Genomic DNA, 23,371 nt, shown 5'->3' with positions numbered 1-23,371 from the left:
ACTTTTCTGTGGGCTGGCTGGTGATGCAGGCCCACCCCTCATCCTCATGATCAGATATGCCTTCCACTCATAGGCATGAGCTCTGAGGCCACCTGCGTCGTGTGGATTAAAGAGAAGCTGTGGTTTATGTGTTGGAGAGAATTTCATCAATTTCTCTGCTTTGGCTGGGAGGACCTGGTGGAAGACTCAGTTTGCTGGGTGGTTAGGATTCTCTAACCTCTTTTCTTTTCTCTGCTCCCAAGGCAGATAGGTAGAAACAAAAACATGGGATGTGGATGAAATGCAGTGTAGATCAGCAGTCCCCAACCTTTTTGGCACCAGGGACCAGTTTCATGGAAGATGGTTTTTCCATGGACCCGGGTCGGGGGGGTGTGGATATGGCTTAGGTGGTAATGCAAGTGATGGGGACGGTGATGGGGAGCCCCAGAGGAAGCTTCACTCGCTCGCCCACCACTCACCTCCTGCTGTGCGGCCTGGTTCCTAACAGGAACCAGGGGTTGGGGACCCTGGGTATAGATGATAACCACTAAATAATTTAGAATTTTATGATGCTTTTTAGCATAGTGGCTGTGGAAATATGATTGAAGAATTTTGTGGTGCAGGACTTGGGTCAGTATTTAAGAACCTTTGGATCTGTAGTATTCTGAGTCCAGAGTTCTGAATACTTTTAGTCTCTGGTTTCTATTTCATCTTAATGCTGTTTTTTAAAGCTGGTTCCCTCTTGCAACTCCTGGTTCCTGTATAATGAATGCCCTGATAGCAGGCAGCTTGTGTGGCCAGGGCTGGAGCAGCATCCTGGGGAGAGTCCGCACCTTCTGGGCATTGGTGGTGGCCTAGGACCTTCCACATGTGGTGAAGATGCCTGTCTTACCCATGGGCTCACCCTTCCAATGCTTGTTCAGATCTCTAAAATATAAAACCAAGCATTCAACATATTAGGTCTTACCCCAAGTGAAGGGTTATTGTCTACTTTAGAATTCTTTAATTTTTTAATGAGTTCCACCCATTGCCCTAGCAAAATAATAGTTAGTAACAGTTAGCTAGCACTCACTGAGTGCTTGCTGAGTGCCAGGTAGAATACCTACCTGTAATTTTATTTTCTATCTTTCTGGGGGTGGTATTATGTTAATCCTCATTTAACAGATGAAGAAAGTAATGGACAGAGAGATTTAGTACATAACTAGAGTGCCCAAGCTCATGCAACTAGTGGCCGGTGTAGATAATAGGAAAATTCACCCCTGTTCCCTTTCATAATACATTTTTGTATTCTGGAATTCTAGTCATTCAGAAAGTGAGCATTTACCAGGCCCTGGGGTTACAGTCCTCATGAAGCTTACATTCTAGTGGGGAGAGAGACAGGAAGCAGAAACACTGAACTGTATAGTGTGCAAGGTGGCAGGCAGTGTCCTGAAGAAAATGAAGGGGGAAGAGAGGTGTCAGGCAGGCCCTGCTTTGGTCAGGGTGGGGGCATCAAGAAAGCCTCTCTGATAAGGCGACATTTGAACAGAGACTGCAAGGATGTAAGGGAGTGAGCAGTGTGAATATTTGTTCTAGGAGACAGTAAGTGCAAAGGCCCTGAGGCGGGAGCGTGCTTTGGTGTGGAGAGTGGCTCGGAGTGACGGGAGGGCAGTAAGTGTGGGGAGGCTGATAGAAGCTGAAAGTAGTGGGGAGCCAATGGAAGGAGTCTACATGCTAAATTGGAGACGCTTACGAGATAGTTCCAGTTTAAACATGCCTAAAATCAGATGTCAACTCCTCTCTTACTTCCAAGCTTATCTCTAACTCTGTACTAGCCTGAAGGGCTGATGCCGGTCAAGCTCTACCTTGGGGATAATGACTCCAGCTTAGTTCCCTACTCCTGGCCACCGTGAAGGGCTCTTCACTGGGGGCTGCGGCCGTCCAGCTGAGACGCTGGCCTACGTGCGGAGTAACTAGTGAAGAGCTCGTTCATGACCACCTGTGCCTCAGTCCCTTCTTGTCTCCACAGATGGGGAGCTAAGAGAGTCTTCCACCGAGGAAGCGTCTAATCAGGGTAAGAGCGAGGCAGTGCCCTTGCCCTCTCGTTTTCTCTAATTCATCCCGTTCTCCCTGTGCCTGTGGTGTGAGAGGAGGATTCTGAGAGCCGTTGCTTCTGTGCCAGGAGATCAGCTAAAGACTTAATGTGCCAAAAAATGGGGTGCATGGAAACTTAAGAGTCGCTTTCAAGCTCGTTTTCATGCCTTTAGACCTACAGCGGGACTCACAAGCGTGATGCATCATGTGGCACTGAATCCACTCACGGAGATGTTTAATGTATGTTTGAAGTTCCTTTTGGTTGTGAAGCTGGAGATGGGGGTTTGAGTGATTTACCCTGTGACTGACTTGCGCCAGTACATGTGTGACCATATCTTTTACAGTTGAAGAATGGCAGGGTAAAGAATTGCCTACAGATCATTTTAATTCAGGTATGAACTGATGTTTTCCAAAATATTCTCATTATTGCTGAGGGACCTGTACCTTTGAATTTTGTAATCTGGTCATATCTTATATATTTATTAAAACAATTTTTGTCTGAAAATGCCAGTCACATTCCTATAAGTAAAACTTTTTCTCTATCATTTAGAATTTAATGAAATCCAATCTCACTGTGAACACTGTAATGCTGAAAATGTAAGTAACTTTTAATTATGAAGGATGATTCTTTAATTTGCTTTATTTAAGAAAACAGCATTTACTTATAGGTTATATATGTGCTTTTTCTCCAGAAACACAATGAACTAGTGACCCCCAGGCTCCTTTCCCGGGGACAGTTTTTGTAAGTAATTGTGAATGCAGAAGACATATCATCAGTAATTTAACTTTCTACATAATTATAACCCCAAGCAGGGGAAACACAAAAAGCATAACTAACTTTACACATTTTATGTAATTACTTGGATTGTTTTCTTTGATAATGGTGCTGCTTCAAAATGTTATAGAGTTCCCTTAGTGCTTTTGAGTGAAATTAAAAACAAAAAAATGAATTGAAAAAAAAAATTTTCAGAAGTCTTCTCCTAACCAAACATCAGGACTAAACAGGTGTTCTTATCTATCCAATGCAGACTGAAGGTGGACACAGAGGGAACTTACCAGTGCATGGAGACTGGTCTGATATTTGAGGTTAACAGAAAAGTTGACATCAAGTATTGCGTCCTGTCCTGGAGCAAATACGCAGACCTGGTTGTGAAGCCCTGGGTGGTCGGTGGACCCTTGTTTGATGTTAAATGTGACCCAACCTGTCTTACCTCCATTCATTTTCCACATTCCCTCTGCTTGGGTCGTAAGTACTCGTTTGCTAAAAGTTTAGTTAGTGTGTGCGTGTGCATATGTGTGAGAGTATATGTGCAACCCATACAATACCTGGAATACTGATTCACCTTCATGTGTTAACAGACTGCGATGCCAACATGATGTTCAAAGTCTTACATGTTAAAAGTACTGGGGCCTTGTTAGAATATACTGTGGACCATTCTGCAACCCATGTCAAATGGCACGTGAGCTCTCTTTCTCCTGTGGGACCTGTTATTCAAAGCGAAGAAACAGTATTCCACCATGGGGCCGTGATCCTGTACAAAGCCATCGACCATAACCCATCCTTGTCTTTTCGAGTGTACATAGCAACCAATAATGAGTCCTTCATCAAGGTACATCAATGAAAGTGAATACTAAATGTTGAATACTTTGTGTTCAGACTTTACATGACATCTGGGTGGGTCCCGTCCCTGTTGATTTAAGCGTCACCCACAGCGGGTCTGATTTGGTGCTCGCCCAAAGAGGTCATCAGGTCAGTGACTAGGTGCATGCCAAGTCCTCAGATCCATGGAGTACAGGTGTTTATACATGTAAACAGTGTCGTGAAGATAACAGATAGGAAAATAGCGCTCCAGAGGTGGGGATGGCGCAGACAGGCAGGCCTGACCTTGGAGAGGGTTGCCTGGTGGGCAGCCTAGGCCATCTGTTCTCTACGCCTTGCTGCTCAACATGTGGTCTGGGGACCAGGGGACCAGGGGACATGGAGACCAGCAGTGGCTGGCTGACATTAGCAGGGAGTTCGTTAAAATGCAAAGTCTAAAAAAAAAAAAAAAAAAAAAAAAAAGCAAAGTCTCAGCCCCACCCAGACCTGCAGACTCAGAGCCTGCACTGGTCAACATTCCCAGGTGACGGGGACATTAGAGTTGGAGAAGCACCTGCTCTAGATAGACTGGGGAGACGTTTCAGGTCTTTGGGTCAAGTGTAGGGCGACTGAAGTTTTCTCCTTGGCCTAAAACTCCGTCAGTAAGATGGATCTCTTAGGGTAACTCATTCCAGAGCAATTTTTTGGATAAAAATTGACCTTGGGTTCAACATTCTGGGCTTTGTAGCAGCAAATGTTCATGAAGCACCCAATATGTTTAAGGTAGAATGGCCTGAGGGGAGGGGTGTGGATATTCATAATGGAACCAGTTTTCCAGAACACAGAATAAGGCCATGATGTTTAGCCCATTTTCTGCACTGTATCCATAACAGAGAATTGAATCTCTTTTCGTAGGCTGACTCACTGTCAATACAGTTAAAACGACTTAGAGGTGGAGGGAGCACTGAAATATAGTAGATAAAGCAGTGACTCAAAATTATACTTTCAGATTCAAAATTAAGGTTTAACAGAACTGGAAAAAAGTAAGCATTAGAGCTATAATAAAGTGTACTAATTTATGAGTTATAATTTGAGTTATAGAATTTATATCAAACTACCTACTCCCAGTGGTTTTAGGTTGTAATATTTCCATGCTTTAAAAATATTATACTGATTTTAATTAGCAATATGTATTAAAGTATAAAAACTTTATTAAGTAGTAGGTTCTTAGTTTCCTCCTAAGCAAGTAGAATACGCTTCCTGTAGTCTCATTAAAGATAATACTTTCCGTTGGGAAAGTAGTCTTCAAAATGGTATAAAAATAATCACATCTAAAGTATAATTAGTATAGCACAGGGCACTCTGCTCAGTGTTATGTGGCAGCCTGGATGGGAGGGAGCCTGGGGGAGAATGGATGCATGTATATGTATGGCTGAGTCGCTTTGCTGTGCCCCCGAAACTTTCACAACATTGTTAATCGGCTATACTCCAATATAAAATAAAAAGTTAAAAAGAATGTATAATTAGCATAGATTTGGAATAAGTACTATTATTTGATGAACTTTATATTTTTTTAAAGTAAAATCAGTTAATTAAAAGAGCGTTATTCCACACTTCCTGGGAAGCTGGGGTAGGGAGCTGATTGTATCAGCAAATGTAGAAAAGGATGCCACCAGAACAATGGAGAGTGTGGCATGCATAAGGCAGGATGTCCTTCCTGGCTGATGTTTTGTTTTTACACCTTTCTTCTTGGGTTGATTTTTTTCCTACGTAGGAAAAGATTTCCTGAACTCTGCCTCCGGAAACCTAAATTTCATGTTCGGCTGTACAGCTGCTTTACCAAGGGAGCTTGGGCCAAAGGTTACATTAACCTCTTGGGGGCATTCGAACATTACATATAAAGTCAGTGTCCCCTCTAGGCCCATGTCAAAGGGATAGTTGTGAAAATAAGGATGGAAACAAACTCTGAATAGGCTGGAACCACGTACAGTAAAAGAGTTGCTTTCTGTTCACACGATGGGCATGTAGTTAGTAATACAAATGTGTAATGCTAGTGCTAATTTAATTTTCTCAGATTCTTCAGAAGCAGATTTTTGGGGCCACACAGGGTATAAGTGTTGCTTTTGGCTGTAGTGCTTTCGCAGGAAGATGTTTGGCGATCTGGGTGCCGGAAGTGCAGATCAAAGGCGACTCAGCCTCTGTGGCTTTTTTCCCTTGTGAGCACTGTGAAAGCTACTCCCCCGCTGTCATTCTGTAGGAGGAAGTGAAGATAATGCAGCTGGCACATGCACAGCCTGGCTCTTAGGTCTCTGACAGTTGTTGCTGATGGATTTCGAAACCAAAACCTATTTCCTCCTTTAGGATATTTCCAAGGCTGTAAAGCACTCCTCTAAGAAATTCATGAAAATCGACAAGCCTCCCGTTTGCCAGAAGCTGTTGCAGAATGGGAAGAAGTACAGGCTGATCAGTGAGCCAGAAGCTGAAATCACCCCCGAGGTAGGTATTTTAAAAACCACCTTGGAGTAGTAGCAAGGATGTATATTTCTTAGATATGGTGTTTTGAAGATATTCAAAATAATGCATTTTGTTTTCCTTTTTTATTTCCCAGTTTCTAAGAAGGCAGTTGTTTTGCTAAACTTGTTGTTTATTCCAAAAATGCAGTTGAATTTCAGGATTTATCTGCAGTCATTGGAAAAATAGACTATCCAATCTCTTTCCCTTTAAAAAGGTTTTAAGTGTTCTTGCATTTTAAATTAAATTCTTCAAACAGTGTTAGCAAGGGATATTGGACTTTTCTTAATGGAAGGCATTTGAAAAGTACTTATGAGGACGAACTGTTGTTAGATTTGAACTATTCACTGTACACACCATGACATTTGTAAGTGATCTTGGTTTCTCAGAAATGGCTTAGTTTATTTTTAAAACTTATTTTCATTATGTGCTCTGAGCATATGCCACAGCTTCTCTAGTCTGGACGGCTGCATGGAAATTCCTTTTGTACACCTCCTTTTGTTTGTTTGTTTGTTTTATAGTTTATGAAAAGTTGAAAACATGTTTTGATTCCATTAAATTAAAATGTGAGGCAAGAGAGCTAATGGCAGTGGTCCATGTTGTACTGTTTTATTATATTATTAGGGGCCTCGTGCCCTGTAGAAGCAGTCAGGTTGGTCAGACAGTCTTCTATAACCTTCCTTCCTTTCCAGTTTCAAAGCGTCTCTCCACACCCTTTGAACCATTTGAGCCTTACAACAACATGACTGAGGAAACTAATGTGCAAAGCAGGTGGGCGATCTGCACACACCTGGGCATTGGAGGGCTCGCCCAGGGCCCCGACTGCCCTTGGCCTCTAAAGCCACTGTCCCCACACTGGGATCTGAGAGGCTGATTCTCAGCCCTTCTAAGCTAATCAGGCCCTGGCAGATGGTACATCAAAACAATCACAAGAAGCAAACTGCAGCCTTGTCTGGGAAGTGGAATTAAATTAGAAGGGTGTGCTTAGAGCAGTGATTCTTGGCCTTTGCTGCATAGTGAAATTCCCTGAGGAGCTTTAAAAACATTCCGTGGCCTGGGTCCCACCTCCAGAGATGCTGACTTAATTGGTCTGGGAATGGCCTGGGCATTGGGCTTATTAAAGCTCCCAAGGTGACTATAATGTGCTGCCACGTTTAAGAACCACTAGGAGAGGGAATAATACGTATTGAATGGATGGATGTGCCCAGCAAGACACCGAGGGGGTCCCAGGAGTTCATTCTTAACAAAAGATGTTGATAGCTGGAGGGCTTTAAATAGTCTACGTTCTGTTAACCACATTTCTGGCCAATAAAATGGGGATAATCTTCCAGGATTGCTGTAAGGATCATACCAAGTAATGGTTTGGGAGCACTCTGAAAGTTATCAAACTGTAAATATAAGGTGTTCTTATTAGTTTTATACCATTAATGATTTGCTTAACTGACATTGATCAGAAGTGCCTATTACCAGTCAGCTTGAGAAAAGAGCTAAGAATTAAAAAACAAATAAGTCACAGTCTTTTCCCTCAAAGTGAGAGAAATACTCCATTCATGAAAAGAAATAATTTTAACATAATGTGTTACTATAGAGATGGGTTCGAAGTGCAGTGGGTCTCCAGGAATGCTTTTCACATGGGTGATGTTTGTTCTGGGTTTGAAGGGTGAGGGATTCCCTGGAAGAGATGAGCTTTCTGAAGCTCTCCCGGAAGAGGGGCCCTCTTCCGGGGCCGCAGGTGTCTAAGTGAGGGGGCGGGGATGTGCAGTTGGGCTGGAGGCCCCAGGATAGTTCTGGAGAAGCTGAATGTGGAGGGATTTAGGAGGAGTAGGGCCAGGGGAGGGCGCGGTCTCAGCTTTGTAGGCCCTGGTGACTGACCCTTAGAAGGTTGTGAAGATAATACTAGTGACTTGGAACGGAAAGGGAGGGGGACAGGTTACGACCACCGGTTTGTGATGGTGATGCCCAGTGCAGGTCGCTGATATTTTTTCAAAGATGTATTTCTCCCGCCAGCCTTGCTAGCCAGCCTGGAGAGGAGCAGGGGAGGTGGAAGGCAGGAGGCGGTCTGTGTAGTGGTTAAGAGCTCACACTCTGGAGTCACGAGGTGTGGATTCAAATTCCAGTTCCGCCACTTCCTAGGTGTGGACCTGGGCAAGTTCATACGCTTCTCTGGGATTCTTTATCCATAAAAGAGCGATACGAGGATTTGTTGGGGGACGGCGGTGTTCACTGAGGACACGTGGATAAAACACCGCACATAGTTCTGTAAATGCGGAATCAACTGCAGATTGGAGAGTGATCTAGGAAAAAGGTGGTGAGGAGTTTAAAAGCACCTGGGATAGGGTGGCTGGTGGGTGAGCACAGGTGCCATTTGGGAAAGATGAAACGTTGAAATCAGGAAAGGCTGAAAAGTATCACCTTAGAAAACTAGGGCCACGGGACTAGAAGCTTCAATGAGGTAGAGAAGCAGTTTGGAGTAAGAGTAAGGATGGATTAGAAGCAGGAAAGTGAGAGGATGTATGATGAAGGAGTGGAATTTCCAAGGTCAAAATTTCAGTGAGCGTTCAAGCACTAACCCTTCTCATCGCCGTTATTCCTTATCTGACATTTTATGTTGTTAATTAACGCAACTTTTGAATTTCAGAAAATCACGTTTGTTTTTTTCTTAAAAGGAAATTGAATTCGTGGATGGTTCACTTTTAAAATTGAAAAGTTATAGTGAAGTGTATTTGGAGCAACCAGTGGAGTTTAAATTACTTTTGGTTGAAATGGATTCCGAGGAAATTGTATGGAAAGCAAAACTGAGAGAGTGTGAGTGTTTTGTATCTTGAATTACAACTCTGTTTGGGGGTTGGGGGGGGGCAGGTGGCCTGGGTGGAAAAGCAAATAGAGTAGTTGTCTGTCCCATCACTGTAATATTAAAACATTCGATTAAGAGAAACAGAGGCCCCAGCTCCTGGGCAGAAGTGCTGGCTCTGCTTCTCAGGCACCCACCGTCCAAATCCCCCGAGTCAGTGGGTGCACGGAGTCCATATTTGCTCTCATGTCTTTATACTCCAGAAACGAAACCCAGTCTAATCAGTTTGGAATTCTGTGCTAGTTTAAGCAGGAAGCTTTTCTGTAGGTGTGACTCCTGTTCTCAATATTATACCCTTAAGTTAGCCAGTTTGAAACAGGCCCTTTTATCCAAACTACAATTACTTAGCTGGGAAGAGTCCTAGTTGGGACTGTGTATTGGGGATTGTAGTATTTTTGCTCGGTATTCATTAATATGCTCAAATAAATGAACCTGAAAGATGTTACTTTTTAATCACAGCAAATGCCACAGGAATAAAGGTATTTAACATGTAGCAACCTGAATGACAGATGTTCTTCTAGACTAAGCCTCTTGGCAATTTTAAAGACCACTTTTTAAGCCTTCTTTTTTTAAACTTACTGAATAATAGTCTGCATTGTAAGATGGTTCTGGTCTCCATTATTTTGGCGGCCTAAGCTAACAATGAACTGAAATTGCGCATCACTATTAGGCATCTTCACTAAAGGAACCTGCAGAAGGCCTGCCTGACACACAGGCATCGGTTAGAGCAGGGACTGAATTTTACATGGGACAGGTGGTGTCGAATCACAGGTGAAGTGTCCAGAAAGAACCCCTCAAGTACAGAATGATAATACATATATGAGATTCTTTTACATGGAGTACATACAAATACACTTAAAATTTAAAGATGTTTATTTTTATGGCTTCCTTCTCCATATGGCACATGATGCCACTGTTCTATTTACGGTAGTTCTAGATTTAAAGAAATACGGAGTGAATGACATTTCACCTGGCAGATGGGTATGGCAGATATCATGACAGTGGGGTGCAGATGACTGAAGTTTGGGAAACACTTGTCCCACAAGACGTGTTAGAAGGAGTACATGTTATTTATCTCAAGAGTTCAAGCCCAGTGCATTTGCATACATACCAACTTAAAACCCCAAACTCATATTTGAACTTTAGAGAGGTTGCCAAGACCCTAGGGTTTCAGGTGCTTTCATAAATCGTTGCTTTACTTCCAGTTTCAAAACCACTTTTTCCAATTGCTGCTTATTGTAATTTAACAGGTGACTGGGTTCAGCGTGATCAGAACCCGAACATTTCGAAAAGCAGCGCAAGTGGTAAGTGCTCGTACTGGACATTAAACTCGTCTATTCCTTCCATTCACTAGAATTTTATTTATTTTATTTATTTTTTTTTAAAGAAGATGTTGGGGGTAGAAGTTTATTAATTAATTAATTTATTTTTGCTGTGTTGGGTCTTCGTTTCTGTGTGAGGGTTTTCTCTAGTTGTGGCAAGCGGGGGCCACTCTTCATTGCGGTGCGTGGGCCTCTCACTATCGCAGCCTCTCTTGTTGCGGAGCACAGGCTCCAGACGCGCAGGCTCAGTAGTTGTGGCTCACGGGCCTAGTTGCTCCGCGGCATGTGGGATCCTCCCAGACCAGGGCTCGAACCGTGTCCCCTGCATTAGCAGACAGATTCTCAACCACTGCGCCACCAGGGAAGCCCTAGAATTTTAATTCTGCTGTGCAAATACGGTAACGTTAAGGACCTGTTCAGTGTTCCATAACTCTTAATCATCAGAACGACCTTGGAATCCATTTTCAATTTGTTTCTATCTCAGTGATGATTTTTTAAAAAAGAACTCTTGTTTGAAGATGGGTAGATAATAAGAACCCTAAGGGAAAGCCAATTTTTTGTTGTTGTTGTTGTTTTTTAAAGGTAATAGGCGGCGAAAAATGAGTAGCAGCTTACCCGATGAGGTGGTCTATGATAAAAGAATGAAGCAGATTGACGCTTCAGGTTTGTAAAAACGTAATCCATCGCTATCAGTCGTTCTCCCTCATCTCCCCCATTGACTTCCATGCAACACATGTGCTTTTTGGGTCAGTCCTCCTGGAGCCACATCCTAGGTGTGCGTGCCCTCCCAGATACCTTCCCCCTGTGTCCCAGCTCCTTAGGGCTGGACAAGGGTCCTTCTTGGTCTGCCTCAGCTTACTTTTCCAGCTTGACTGCCCAGTCCTCCCCTTCACTCGGTGAAAGTAGAATGGAGGGCCAGGGGAAGCTCCTGCAGCCCGTAGGGACAGGCGCCGTGGCCTGTCCATCTGTGCATTTTCCCATAACACTGAGCCTGCAGCCTTTTATGTAGAAGACAATGAATATTCATTGAAGGAGTAAATAGTGAATGTCCATGTGTGCATTCACTGGCCTCAATGTTATTAGCTACTTTTGGGGGAAGGAGCCGCCAGCTCAGTTATTGGAGACAAAGGTCAACTTAATTTCTTCCAATTAAATGGCAGAGACCAAGGCTTGATAGTTGTGAAAATACACTAGAGATTTAAACATTTAAAAACAATACTCCAAGGAGCCAGAAGATGGAGTATGTACCTCAAAATTCAAGTCCAGCCAGAATTCACAAATTTAAGTTAAAAAACCCAGACTCAAATTATATGAGACAAGATCTCAAGGCTTTGGGGGCCTCATGTAACTCCCCAGATTAACCCTTTCATCAAAATACCTTTTATTCTACCATTGTAAGAAGGTATGAATCTCTAAAAGCAGATAAACTCTCTATAGACTAAAATAAGCTATTCTTCACATGCTAGAGCGGGAGGTTGTGAGGATGACATATGTCTGAGTTTATGTCACTAGAGAAAAGTTTATTGTTTCTATTTAATGAGCATCAAAATGAGGCTCTGGAGTTATTTTAAAATCTAACCAAATTGGAATACAGTATTTTTCCAGTTTTATCGAGATATAATTGACAAAATTGTGTATACTTAAAGTACACAATGTGATGTTTTGATGTATGCATATATTGTGAAATATTTACCAATCAAGTTAATTAGCACATCTATTATCTCAGCCTTTTTTTTTTGGTGGTAGTGAGAATGCATAAGACCTACTCTCTTAGGAAATTTCAAGTGTACAACACAGTATTATTAACTATAGTCACCATGCTGTGTATTAGATCCTCGGAACTTACTCATTTATAACTGAATGGGAAACAATTTTATATTAAATTGATATATGGGAAAAGTTTTTTCTTGCAATTATTTGGCTATTTAAAATTAGCTCCAACAGCAAGTAACTAGAAATAGAATTAAAATGATCAAATACTACCTAGAAAGATTAAGATTTCCAACCTTTTTAGAGTTGACAATGTAGTAGCGAATAAATTAATAAGATTTACTTAAAAAAATTTTTTTATTTTATATTGGAGTACAGCCAATGAACAATGTTGTGATAGTTTCAGGTGCGCAGCAAAGGGGCTCAGCCATACATATACATGTATCCGTTCTCCCCCAAACTCCCCTCCCATCCAGCCTGCCGCATAACAGTTTGGGGGCTTTGGAGATGGTCCTGAGAACTTACTTTTTTTGTGTGTGTGTGGTACGCGGGCCTCTCACTGTTGTGGCCTCTCCCGTTGTGGAGCACAGGCTCCGGACGCGCAGGCTCAGCGGCCATGGCTCACGAGCCCAGCCACTCCGCGGCATGTGGGATCTTCCCGGACCGGGGCACGAACCCGTGTCCCCTGCATCGGCAGGTGGACTCTCAACCACTGCGCCACCAGGGAAGCCCTGAACTTACATTTTTGACAGATCCCATGTATCAGTAGACCACTAGGGGGCAGGGGCCATCCTTCAGAACCCATTCTTCAGTCTAGAACGTTAGAGACGAAACTGAAGTGCATTAGGGTCCAATACAAACGTTAGGTTCACTTTAACAGATTGTTGGCTGTAGATGAGTGAAAGCGTCACGGTCCTGGAGGAGGGGCAGGAAGGATTCTTCCTCCCTCTTACTCCCTTCTAGTGTCACCTCCAGTGTTTGTAAGGCCTTGAGGATCCTTAACCGAGACTCTGTACCCCATGAGCTTTGCTGCACCGTAGCACAACCAGCTGAAAAGTGGGAATGTAGAAAATCCACCTTACTGCTAGGGCTGATATTTTTTATGGGGCCAGTGGTTTCCATTGGCAAACATATACCCTTCCAAGATTATGATACTGTTTCTTAGTGAGCAACAGATATTACAGATACCATCCTCTGGCTTTTCTGTGGAATGTGCTCTTTCCCCTAATGCCAGGAGATGGGGGAATGGAGACTGCAATTCATATCTCTTGCTGTTCTCTTTATTGACCACTAAAGGTAGCATTCTGTATGTGGTGTTAACACTTAGATGAAGTTTCAGAGCTGGGCAAGGGCAAAAGCTGTATATTTTTCTTTTTGAGCCACATAAATTATTTTTGGTACCTGATTTTTTTTTTTTACTCCAACCTAATTTGTGCTGCTTTATAAAACAATTTCATTCCCTGAATTATTGAATTATCATGTGAGCATTATACCCCAGTTTAATGTTGTATGAAATTGTTCCCTTTGGTCCTTAAGATAGTTGGGAAAGCAGGGATTTTTTTTGACACTTAAATATATTTTAAAAGCAGTTATTAAAGTTTCGAATCATGGTTTCTTTTTTTATCCGAAGAATACATTTTCATTGTAAATGGCTATAAATGAAGTGTTTAGCGGAACAACTGAATTCTTCATGTGCTTTTAGATGGAGTGAAGACTAAAACCTTGTTAACAGACGCTCAGTTGATTAACCTTGCTGAGAAGTTGGGGAAGGAGTGGGTAAAGATTGCCATTGCCAACCTGAAGTTGAAGATTAGCGATATCGATGCGATCCTGGAGAAGAAAGAAGATGTCACGATCAATAAGTTCAGGATGCTGAAGAAGTGGCAAGAAAAGGAGCAGGGTAATGCCACAGCTCAGAATTTATGGAACTGCTTGAAAAACGTCAGTTCAGTGGAAGTCCAAGATGTGCTGAAAGGTAAGCAGGAAGTTATCTTAGTCATTTACTTGAAATCAAGCTGTGTCTTTGCAAATAGCAAATTTCTATTATAGAATGTGTTGCTTGTGTATTTATAAGCTCGGGTTTAGAGAACTGTGCAAATGCTGTAGCAATAAGCACGTGGGCTGCCATAATCTAAGTAAAGGTGACTTGTGTATGCAGTCAGAGGAAGTGTTCAGATCCCATCTCAAGTGCTGGCTAGGTTTGTGACTAGGCAAACATTTTTTTTTTATTGAAGTATAGTTGATATATAATATTATATGTCACAGGTGTGCAATATAGTGATTCACAGTTTTTACAGGTTATACTCCATTTATAGTTATAAACTACTGGCTGTATTCCCTGTGTTGTACGATATATCTATCCATGACTAAGCAAATTCCTTACCTGACTTTAAACCTCTATGTTCCCATCTGTCAAATGGATGCAAAACCCCAATGTCCTGGGTCTGGTGTGATAACGAAAAGAGGTAATGCGTGTAAATCTCCAGGCAGGTAGTGAGGCTTAGGCAGGGACCTGACTGGTAGCATTCATTGATCCTTCTAGGCTTTCTGTGGTGCTGAAGCAGTGCTCCAGGAGGCCACTGCGTGGCACTAGTAAACCTCCAGCAGCAAAGAAGGGAAGGGGAAGAGCAGAACCCAAGAGAGAGCTAAAGGGAGTTGTTTCTGGTCTCAATCCAGAAAACCACAGGGTTCCTTCCTTTGTTTTAAGCACTTCTTTTTTTGTGGCTTGACTTACTTATTAGCACATTGTTAGAATCAAGGTCAAACCAATTCACAACTTTGGTTATTATATATTGTTACCATGATTAACAAATGTGGTGTTACTTCTCAGAAGCCTCAGTAAATCAGAGAGAGGTTTTTATTTGGAATTCTATTTGGACTTTTTATTCCTTGAAGAATGTAAAAGTGTGTCAGCTCCCCAAAAGCTTATATGAAAAGTAAAAGTCTGGGGCGGCGAACTCTCAGGATGCTGTCAGGTGTGATGGGCAAGCTTTCTGAACTCCCCCACCATTGTTTGGATGCAAAAGCTGCAAGCAGATAGAAGAGCCAGTTTTTCCAGCCTCTTCCATCAAAGGAAGGCTTGGAAATCTGACTATCCCACAAATCCTGTAAAATGGGTTGTTATTTTTTGTTTTCTTTTTCTCTGCTGTTGACCTCACTAGACGCTTGACTTGATGACAAGGGTTTGTGACATTTTTTAGCAGTGGAGGGGATCATAAAAGCTTCTTAGTCCATTCCCCTCGTTAAATAGGAGAAAAATCTTCTGTGAGTTAAAAACAAACAAACAAAAAACCAAAAATTTAGCGGTGTTTTATGCCCTCATGAAGCCAAAATGACTGGTTAATTGGCTGAAGTTTGTTTTTTTTTTATCAGGACGTTTTAGTATCTTGTAACCACAACCTTAAAAAATTGTACTGGTTTACCTTCAGCTCAGGAAAACCCAGCCACTCCCAGGAATTCTTTTTTGAAATGGACAAGTGACCTTCTTTAAAAGCATGTGCCCTTTCCCCCACAACAATGAATCTTTGAATTCATTTCTCTATTTTGTTAGGTTTCTTACAGGAAACATGAAGTTTGGAAGATGAGCTGAAAAAGGAAGCTTCAGGAACTTTTACCTGCAAAGACCCTCGCCGTGGTAATTGGATGTGGACTCCGGAACCTAGAGCTGCACAGCCTGTGGAAGCAGCTCCTTTCACAGGCTGCCCACAGCTCACATTATTCAGGGGCAAAGGGAATGAAATATTTAGAAACCTTGAGGAAGACAAAAAACCTCTGCAATATCAAGATTTTTTTTTTTTTGTACCTCCCACTCACACCCTCCCACCCGCTTCCCCACCCAAACAAATACACTTACAAAGGGTGCTTAAAATGACCCAACCGCAGTCAGGTGAGAAATGCGATCGTTTTCCTTTTGGAGTCTGTGAACTATGAAATATATATCAAGTGTTTGAAACATTTTTAGCAGTTAAGTGTTGGAGAACTTAAATGGCACCAATTTCGTTTAGCTTTTTTCCTAATGACATTAATAATAAAGAGAAGTTCCTGTTCTTTTAGCTCCCAGCAGTCAGACACTTATGTGCCTCCAGGTACAATATGTCTTTTTATGTGAGGTGTGATTTCCATGTCTCACATTACTAACCAGTCTGGCTAGTGGTCTGTTACACCATTAAACCAATCATGTTACCTGGTCCTAGGGTGATTAGAAAGGAGTGTAATCCTCTCCCCATCAGTGTTGGGGCAAACCCTCAGAGGTGATTGCCTCATCTCACTGGGCAAGTTCAGCTGGGTCCGTCTTCAGAGTCCCTGCGGGTTTCATCAACCTTCTGAAATCACCAGGCCAAACACTACATTTCTTGACTTTGGCCCCTGGGTCATTTACTTTGGGGAGGGTTGGCAGGTGGGGAGCACAGGAATGCCACTCAGAAATAGCCTTAGCCAGGACCAAGGGGAAACTGTCATCTCTTCTCAAAGAGGACTTGCCCCAGGGAATCATGGGCCATATTGGCTCTTGTTAATGGGTGAAATCTTGTGTTTTTTTTGGTATGTATAGATACTGTCACTCTCCCAGAATTATGCATGTGGTGATTAACATTTTGGATATGTTAACTTATTTGAAGAAACTATAAATTACCATTAGTCTCCTGTAGACATTAGTTGGAGAGTAAAATTCAATCTCAATGAATTAGAGAAACACACTTTAACTATAGCTTTGCCTGTGAAGAACAAATTGACTTTATAGGGAAGAATGTATTTCTAATGGTCAGGGATTCTGTGGAATTCAAATCAATGTCACTTTATGAGTTTTTTTTTAATTGTTCTATATTTTAGGAAACACATGGAGTTTTAACATTCAGAAGTGTAAAATACTTAAAGGACTTGATTTTTTTTAAACGTTTATTATTTTTTTATAAGTTGTTTTCCAAAGAAAAGCATAATTTCAGAAGTGCTTTGTATATAAGCTGCTTTCCTAACAATTTCCAACCTTTTTCCTACTATGGATAAAGGGAAGAACAATAAATCTGCATTTGTACAGTGCTAATATGTCTTCTTTGTATTATTATTTACTGAAACATTACTTTTTAAAGCATCATATTCCTTGGTTACTATTATCTTGGCTGTTGGGGCGTTAGTTGGTTTTGCTCCCAGCCCCAGTTCTTGGACTGAGGCCGAGTGAGTGTAAACCAGGGTAAACTAACCCAGGAGTTTGCACAGATTCAGGAGAACCTGCACATCCCGTAACCCTTCTCCCTCCAGGAATGATGTAGAATGTGTCTTCTCCCCGCCCCGTGGATGGGGAGGTATGTTTTTATGTAAAACCAGGTGTATTCATAATTAGTTCCTTACTTGTGCATATCTGTTAACAGGATTTTTCTGCATATTGGGGGCACATATTGTTCTTTTTTTGGATTGCTTTAGGGGACAACCTTTTTTCCCTGCTTCATCATGTGGAAGTGTGTTTCCACTCCATTTTCTAAAGAGGCCACTGTATTTGCCGATATTTTAAGAGTGCTCTCACGAGGACAGTGGTTTTCAGCGGTTGGCCCAGCCTGTTGCGTTGCTGGAAGTCCTTCTTGGGTTGAAGCAGCACACTGCTTGCTGAAGGTGGGGATTCCAGACTGCCTGGGAATGCATCTTTTCCAGCCCACATTCCAGGGCTTGAGCATTTCTGTCAATGGCTCTGTGGCTGCTGATACTAAAACAGAGGCCCTGGGGTTGAATTCTGAGTGCAGAATTCTGAAGTTCTTCCTGCTTTTTAAACTGGGACTTCCAGCCTTGAGAGCCTCCAGAGGATTTAGATCCAATTTATTCCAATCGTGATGGAAATTTCTGGTTAAACAGCCTGTAGTTAGACTGCTATCTTTATTCTGCAGAAGTACATTCTTGCTGTTTGCTGTAACCTTTGGCACGAGTTTCATTTTTAGAAGGGGGTCTGATCTATGCATTTATAGCAGCGTTCGTTTTCTTTTCAAGCAAGCTGAGAAATCTAAAAGATCGTTTTGTGACTTATAAAAACTTAACTGCGGGGAGGGGCTTGGCTGAGTTCTGTTCTTTCTTTAGCTGTAGGAGCCTTTTGTGAAAGGAAATCTCACCTGGAACCTGCATTGGTAAAGCGTTCAGAAGTGGAGCTGCTCTGCTGGGGGGTTACTGAGGGCTGATGAGGGGTCATCGAGGCACCCTCCTGGACCCCTGACCCACTCCTGTCGGGGGCAGCGTGGGAACCAGCTGATAAGATGACTGCTTGGGTCTCTGGGAGCTGTCGTCCAGGAGTTTGTATCTACGATGTCTGCAACGGGAGGTAAACCCCTTTCCAGTTCACCAGTGATGGATGTTTGGGCGGCACCTTGCTCCTGAAGGGATCACATAATGCCAAACCATAGACATGTAAATTATTTAAATCAACAGGCTTGTGGAGACCTTCCAGCCTTCCTTTCCCTCTGCAATGATGACAGCAGCTGACAGCTGAGGCTCCATCAGCCTGTGTTCCAGAAGAGAACCGTGAGAGCAGAGGCCCCAACTGATAAGCAATGAGCATGTACCTCAAGCAAGAAATAAACCTTTGTTTTAGGACAAAAAACCAAAAACAATGAATGAATTGTTAATGAATTTTGGATTTTCCCCCATTCTAAGCATGTATAATGGTTTTGAGCCAAGCAAGCATATGCATTTTACAATTTTTAACTTTTTTTTTGTAATTGGGAATAATTTGGTTTTTAAAGACTAAAGACTTTCTTATGTATTCCTAGATTAGGAAAAGAAATGAGAAACGTGTGGAAACCCATGAAGATTTGCCTTTCTCTACCATTTTTGAGTGCTGGGGCCTGAGCACACAAATACTTGAATAACATGACATTTCCTGTACTTGAAGCTCTCACAGTGTAGTGAGGGAGAGAGGAGAAGCATAAGTAACTATGATGCTGTTTGCATGGTTGTGATGAGTTATTGTGTGACCTTAATACGAGAGGCAAAGGATACTGGGGTTGTGTGCATAGGCCAGAGTCAGGCCGCCTGGGTTCAGATCCCAGCATCTGCCACTTACCCTGTAAGTGTCTATGGCCCCTTGGTTTAGTTTCCTCATCTATAAAAAGGGGGAAGGTAATAGCACCACCTCCTAGGGTTTTTGGGAGGATTCTGTGCATTTGTGGTAAACACTTGTAGAAACATGCCTGGCACTTAGTAAGCATTAGTTCCTATTGCTTCTGAAAAAGGTTACGTGAGTGTATTGTCTCTGATGTTACATTGATGTCATAATTTATACTCATAATTTTAATATCATACTCAAAGATACATACATGCAACTAAAGTTTTTGACTTGTTCTGACCAAATACATTTCAACCGAAAAGTTGATACAATTAAGTTTTTGGAAAATTGTCATTGGGATTTTTCTTTTCTTTTTTAACGTCTTTATTGGAGTATAATTGCTTTACAATGGTCTGTTATTTTCTGCTTTATAACAGTGAATCAGTTATACATATACATATGTTCCCATATCTCTTCCCTCTTGCGTCTCCCTCCCTCCCACCCTCCCTATCCCACCCCTCTAGGCGGTCACAAAGCACCGAGCTGATCTCCCTGTGCTATGCGGCTGCTTCCCACTAGCTATCTATTTTACGTTTGGTAGTGTATATATGTCCATGCCTCTCTCTCACTTTGTCACACCTTCCCCTTCCCCTTCCCCATATCCTCAAGTCCATTCTCTAGTAGGTCTGTGTCTTTATTCCCATCTTGCCTCTAGGTTCTTCATGACCTTTTTTTTTTTTCTTTTTTCTTAGATTCCATATATATGTGTTAGCATACGGTATTTGTTTTTCTCTTTCTGACTTACTTAAAAGTTTTCTCAGCTCAGACTACTACAACAAAATACTGCAGACTGGGCGGCTTAAACAACAGACATGTGTTTCTCACAGTTCTTGAAGTTGGGAGGTCCAAGATGAGGGTGCTGGTGGATTTGGTGTCTGGTGAGAGCTATCCCTGGTTTGCAGCAGACCACCTTGTCACTGTGTCCTCACGTGGAGGTTGGGGGGAGATCTCTCCAAGTCTCTTATAAGGGCACTAATCCCACTATGAGGGCTCCATGCTTATGACCTAACCTCCTAAAGGCCCCATCTCCTAATACCGTCACACTGGGGATCAGGGCTTCAACATGAATTTTAAGGGAACACAAACGTTCAGTCCACAGCGATATTGTAGGTGCACTTTGCCTTAAACTAGGAAGCCACAGTTACACTAGGTAAAACCAAATGTTTTGTCCTTAAACAAGGACAGCAACTACATGGCCCAGGGTGACATGGCCAGGGGGACTCACGGTCTCTGTCTGTGCTGGCTTCAGACAAAGCTGGTTTTCTCTCCTCCTTAAGGTGTCTAAGGCCCTTGTGCATCTCCTGAGTTTTCCCAAACCCACCTCTGGATGTCTGGCCAGACCACTCCCCAGAACTTACCCCTTTCCCCAAAGCTCTCGGCTCTCAGTAGGGCAGCTGTCAGCTGTTTTTTATGCTAATTCTCTGATTCAGTCATTTTTAGGTGTGAGAAACACTTAAACATTTATTTCCTTTTTTAAAAAGTAATTTGTTATCAAATGTCTCTAGTAGGCTAGGTCTGGGGCCTGTTTTTAGGGGGGACCTCGGTCTCACCAAGTTACTTTGCTCCCACCCTCTGTTCGTGTCTTGCACCAGATGGCCTCCTCTGCTGAACGCCCCGGATAGCTGAGTGCCCCGGAGGGACAGGGCGTCACTGAAGTCTTCAAGCAAACAGTCTAACAATTTAAAAAAACTGGTGTTAGGCACTGACTAGATGCCAGCAGTGTACTGAGTGATTCAGTCCTCACAATAGTGCTGTGAAATAGGGGCTACAGTTTTCTGAATTTCACAGATAAGAAAATAGTAGCAAAGAGGCTTTAACCGATTTGGCCCGGTCACCAAACCCAGAGGCTAATAATCATTGTCAAAGATTGCTCACATTTATTGTGTACAGATTATGTGCCAGGTGCAATGCTAGTGCTTTGTAGGAGTTGCTCCATTTAACCCCTGATCGATCAGATCAAGGTTCTAGTAGTATCTTCACTTTCTTTGTTGTTGTTTTTGGCCGGGCCGCGTGGCTTGCGGGATCTTAGTTCCCTGACCAGCGATTGACCCCGTGCCCCCCTGCAGTGACAGTGTGGAGTCCTAACCACTGGACTGCCAGGGAAGTCCCTATCTTCACTTCTTAGAAGGGGAAATGGGTAGGGTGAGGGCAAAGCAACATGGCCACATCATACAAGTTATAAATGGCAGACCCAGGCTTAAAACAAAAAAGCCAGAAAACTGGCCATGTAGTGAAGAATGGAATTAGTTGTGAAGTTGTTTCTTGGGCCAGTCATGTTTTTGTTTTGTTTTGTTTTGTTGTGTTGTGTTTTTTTTGCGGTACGCGGGCCTCTCACTGCTGTGGCCTCTCTCGCCACGGAGCACAGGCTCTGGACACACAGGCTCAGCGGCCACGGCTCACGGGTCCAGCTGCTCCGCGGCACGCGGGACCCTCCCGGACCGGGGCACGAACCCGTGTCCCCTGCATCGGCAGGCGGGCTCCCAACCACTGCGCCACCAGGGAAGCCCCAGTCATGTGTTTGAAGCATATGTCATGGCAATTTCTAGAACGAAAGCGACCCTTTGTGTGCCACTTTGGCCCTTTGTATAAACCCAGTCTGTAGCACAGTCAACAGGCTTTCCTCTCCTTGTTTCTGGGCACAGACAACCGGCCAGACAACAGACAAGTTGCCATTCGATGGGTGGGCGGGGGGAGGAGGGGGAGGAGGGGGAGGAAGGCAGGGTCGGGGCGGGGATGGCAGCAACTCGACAGCGCCAGCTTCATCAAAGCCATGAGTTCTCGCCACAGTCGAAGCTGCTGACCCCAAAACCGATACTTAAAGGCAAGAAACTCCTACCTGTGAATCACCTGCCAGTCATCCAAGCTTGGGGAGGAATTCCTAAAGAAAAGAAGGTATGTGATGGGATCCAGCTTGATGATTTCTATCTAATTGTACATCAAGTGGGGTGAGACTCTGAAAAACGTGTAAGTTTCCCCACACGTGAGGACCTGGGGTGGCCATACACACTCCCCTCCCTGTTTATAGGGATAAGAATTGAGCTCTGGAGGGGAGGATTCACATGAGGAAAGGTAGGGGGGACAGGACGGACTCTGAATCATTCATTTCTTACAACCTTTTCATATTAAGGAGGAATGTGATTATCAGAGTTTGAAAATTACATGGTATTCCATCAGGTAAATCTTCTAAAATTCTCTTGGTTTAAAGAATTAAAAAGCACATCTCTTAAGCCAAAGGAAGGCAATTATCCATGTGGTTCAGGCAGAAGTTCTATATAATTTAAAGCAAAGGGAGAGTTTTTCTAGTTGTAATTTAGAAACAACTTCCCCCTGAGAGCCCAAAGGGTCACAAAAATTAGAATAATTTGACTAGAAGACCTCTTAATGATGCTTTTCCCAGTTGGTGGTTATTATTTTGTATTTGTTTAATGTACAGTATGTTATGGGGCTGTGGTTAATAGGGAAAAACATTTTTATGTATTTTATTTTTAGATTCAGATGTTGAACAAAAGTAATAAAGTATATTCTCAAAAACTAACTCACTCAACGGCCTCAGTATTAAGTCAGATCTAGCCTTATGAGGCTCCCTTTAAAATATGAGATTAAAGGAACTAGGAAATGAGTAAGAATATCATGGCATTCTTTCTAAGGTGATTTTGTTCAAATTTCATCAGAGTTTTCAGTTTTCCCGTGATGTGTATTTTAACACTCAAAGTATTCCAATCACATTAGAAAAATATGAGAATTTAATTCAGTCATTTTATTTTAAAACAACATAAGGTATATCTCAAATCCACTTGACAATAAATATCTTAATAAATATAACATAAATAAATATAAGTTCACATGCTTTCATGAACACAAAATTATATAAATAAATATTTAAAAATAAATTATGCTTGAGTGTTTGTTCCTACAAAATCGTTGGTACTGAAATAGCTTATAAATTCTTGCTCTTCTATTAAAGGGAAAAAAAAAAACCACGTTCTGGGAGGACATTTCCCCTCATCAATTTGCTCATGAAAACTTAAAAATAACTTATCCATAGTAAATATGAAATAGACTTGATCAAAGGAATCGTGGATAGAACAGTCACATCCTGCAAATTTGGAGTAATGACTAATGTAAACAAGCATAAGAATTCCTGTACCAGCTTAAGTAGGAACAGGTCAAGCCACCCCCGCCCCAGTTCTTAACCCATGCCCTATTATAATTTCTTTGGTTCCAATATTTATCAAAATGGCTTTAAGTTTAGGAGAGACCTCAGCTTT

General features: G+C 42.4%; 1 protein-coding gene across 1 annotated transcript in view; it reads left to right on the top strand.

Annotated features, from left to right (window-relative positions):
• The window catches only part of LOC132490480 (caspase recruitment domain-containing protein 8-like), a 54,958-nt gene extending 38,141 nt beyond the window's left edge, over positions 1–16,817 (top strand). Inside the window, exons 10-21 of the mRNA XM_060098827.1 lie at positions 1,988–2,032; positions 2,397–2,444; positions 2,603–2,649; positions 2,745–2,794; positions 3,081–3,298; positions 3,412–3,662; positions 5,993–6,127; positions 8,809–8,947; positions 10,244–10,297; positions 10,898–10,978; positions 13,728–14,000; positions 15,576–16,817. Coding sequence (XP_059954810.1) covers positions 1,988–2,032; positions 2,397–2,444; positions 2,603–2,649; positions 2,745–2,794; positions 3,081–3,298; positions 3,412–3,662; positions 5,993–6,127; positions 8,809–8,947; positions 10,244–10,297; positions 10,898–10,978; positions 13,728–14,000; positions 15,576–15,595 — 1,361 coding nt within the window. The 3' untranslated portion in view covers positions 15,596–16,817. The remainder of the gene's footprint in view (positions 1–1,987; positions 2,033–2,396; positions 2,445–2,602; positions 2,650–2,744; positions 2,795–3,080; positions 3,299–3,411; positions 3,663–5,992; positions 6,128–8,808; positions 8,948–10,243; positions 10,298–10,897; positions 10,979–13,727; positions 14,001–15,575) is intronic.
• Positions 16,818–23,371: the final 6,554 nt, after the last annotated feature.

This window comes from Mesoplodon densirostris, chromosome 5 (genome assembly GCF_025265405.1).
Source record: "Mesoplodon densirostris isolate mMesDen1 chromosome 5, mMesDen1 primary haplotype, whole genome shotgun sequence".
NCBI lineage: Eukaryota > Metazoa > Chordata > Mammalia > Artiodactyla > Ziphiidae > Mesoplodon > Mesoplodon densirostris.
Note: the sequence above shows the minus strand (reverse complement) of the source record. Positions and strands in the feature narration are given on the sequence as shown.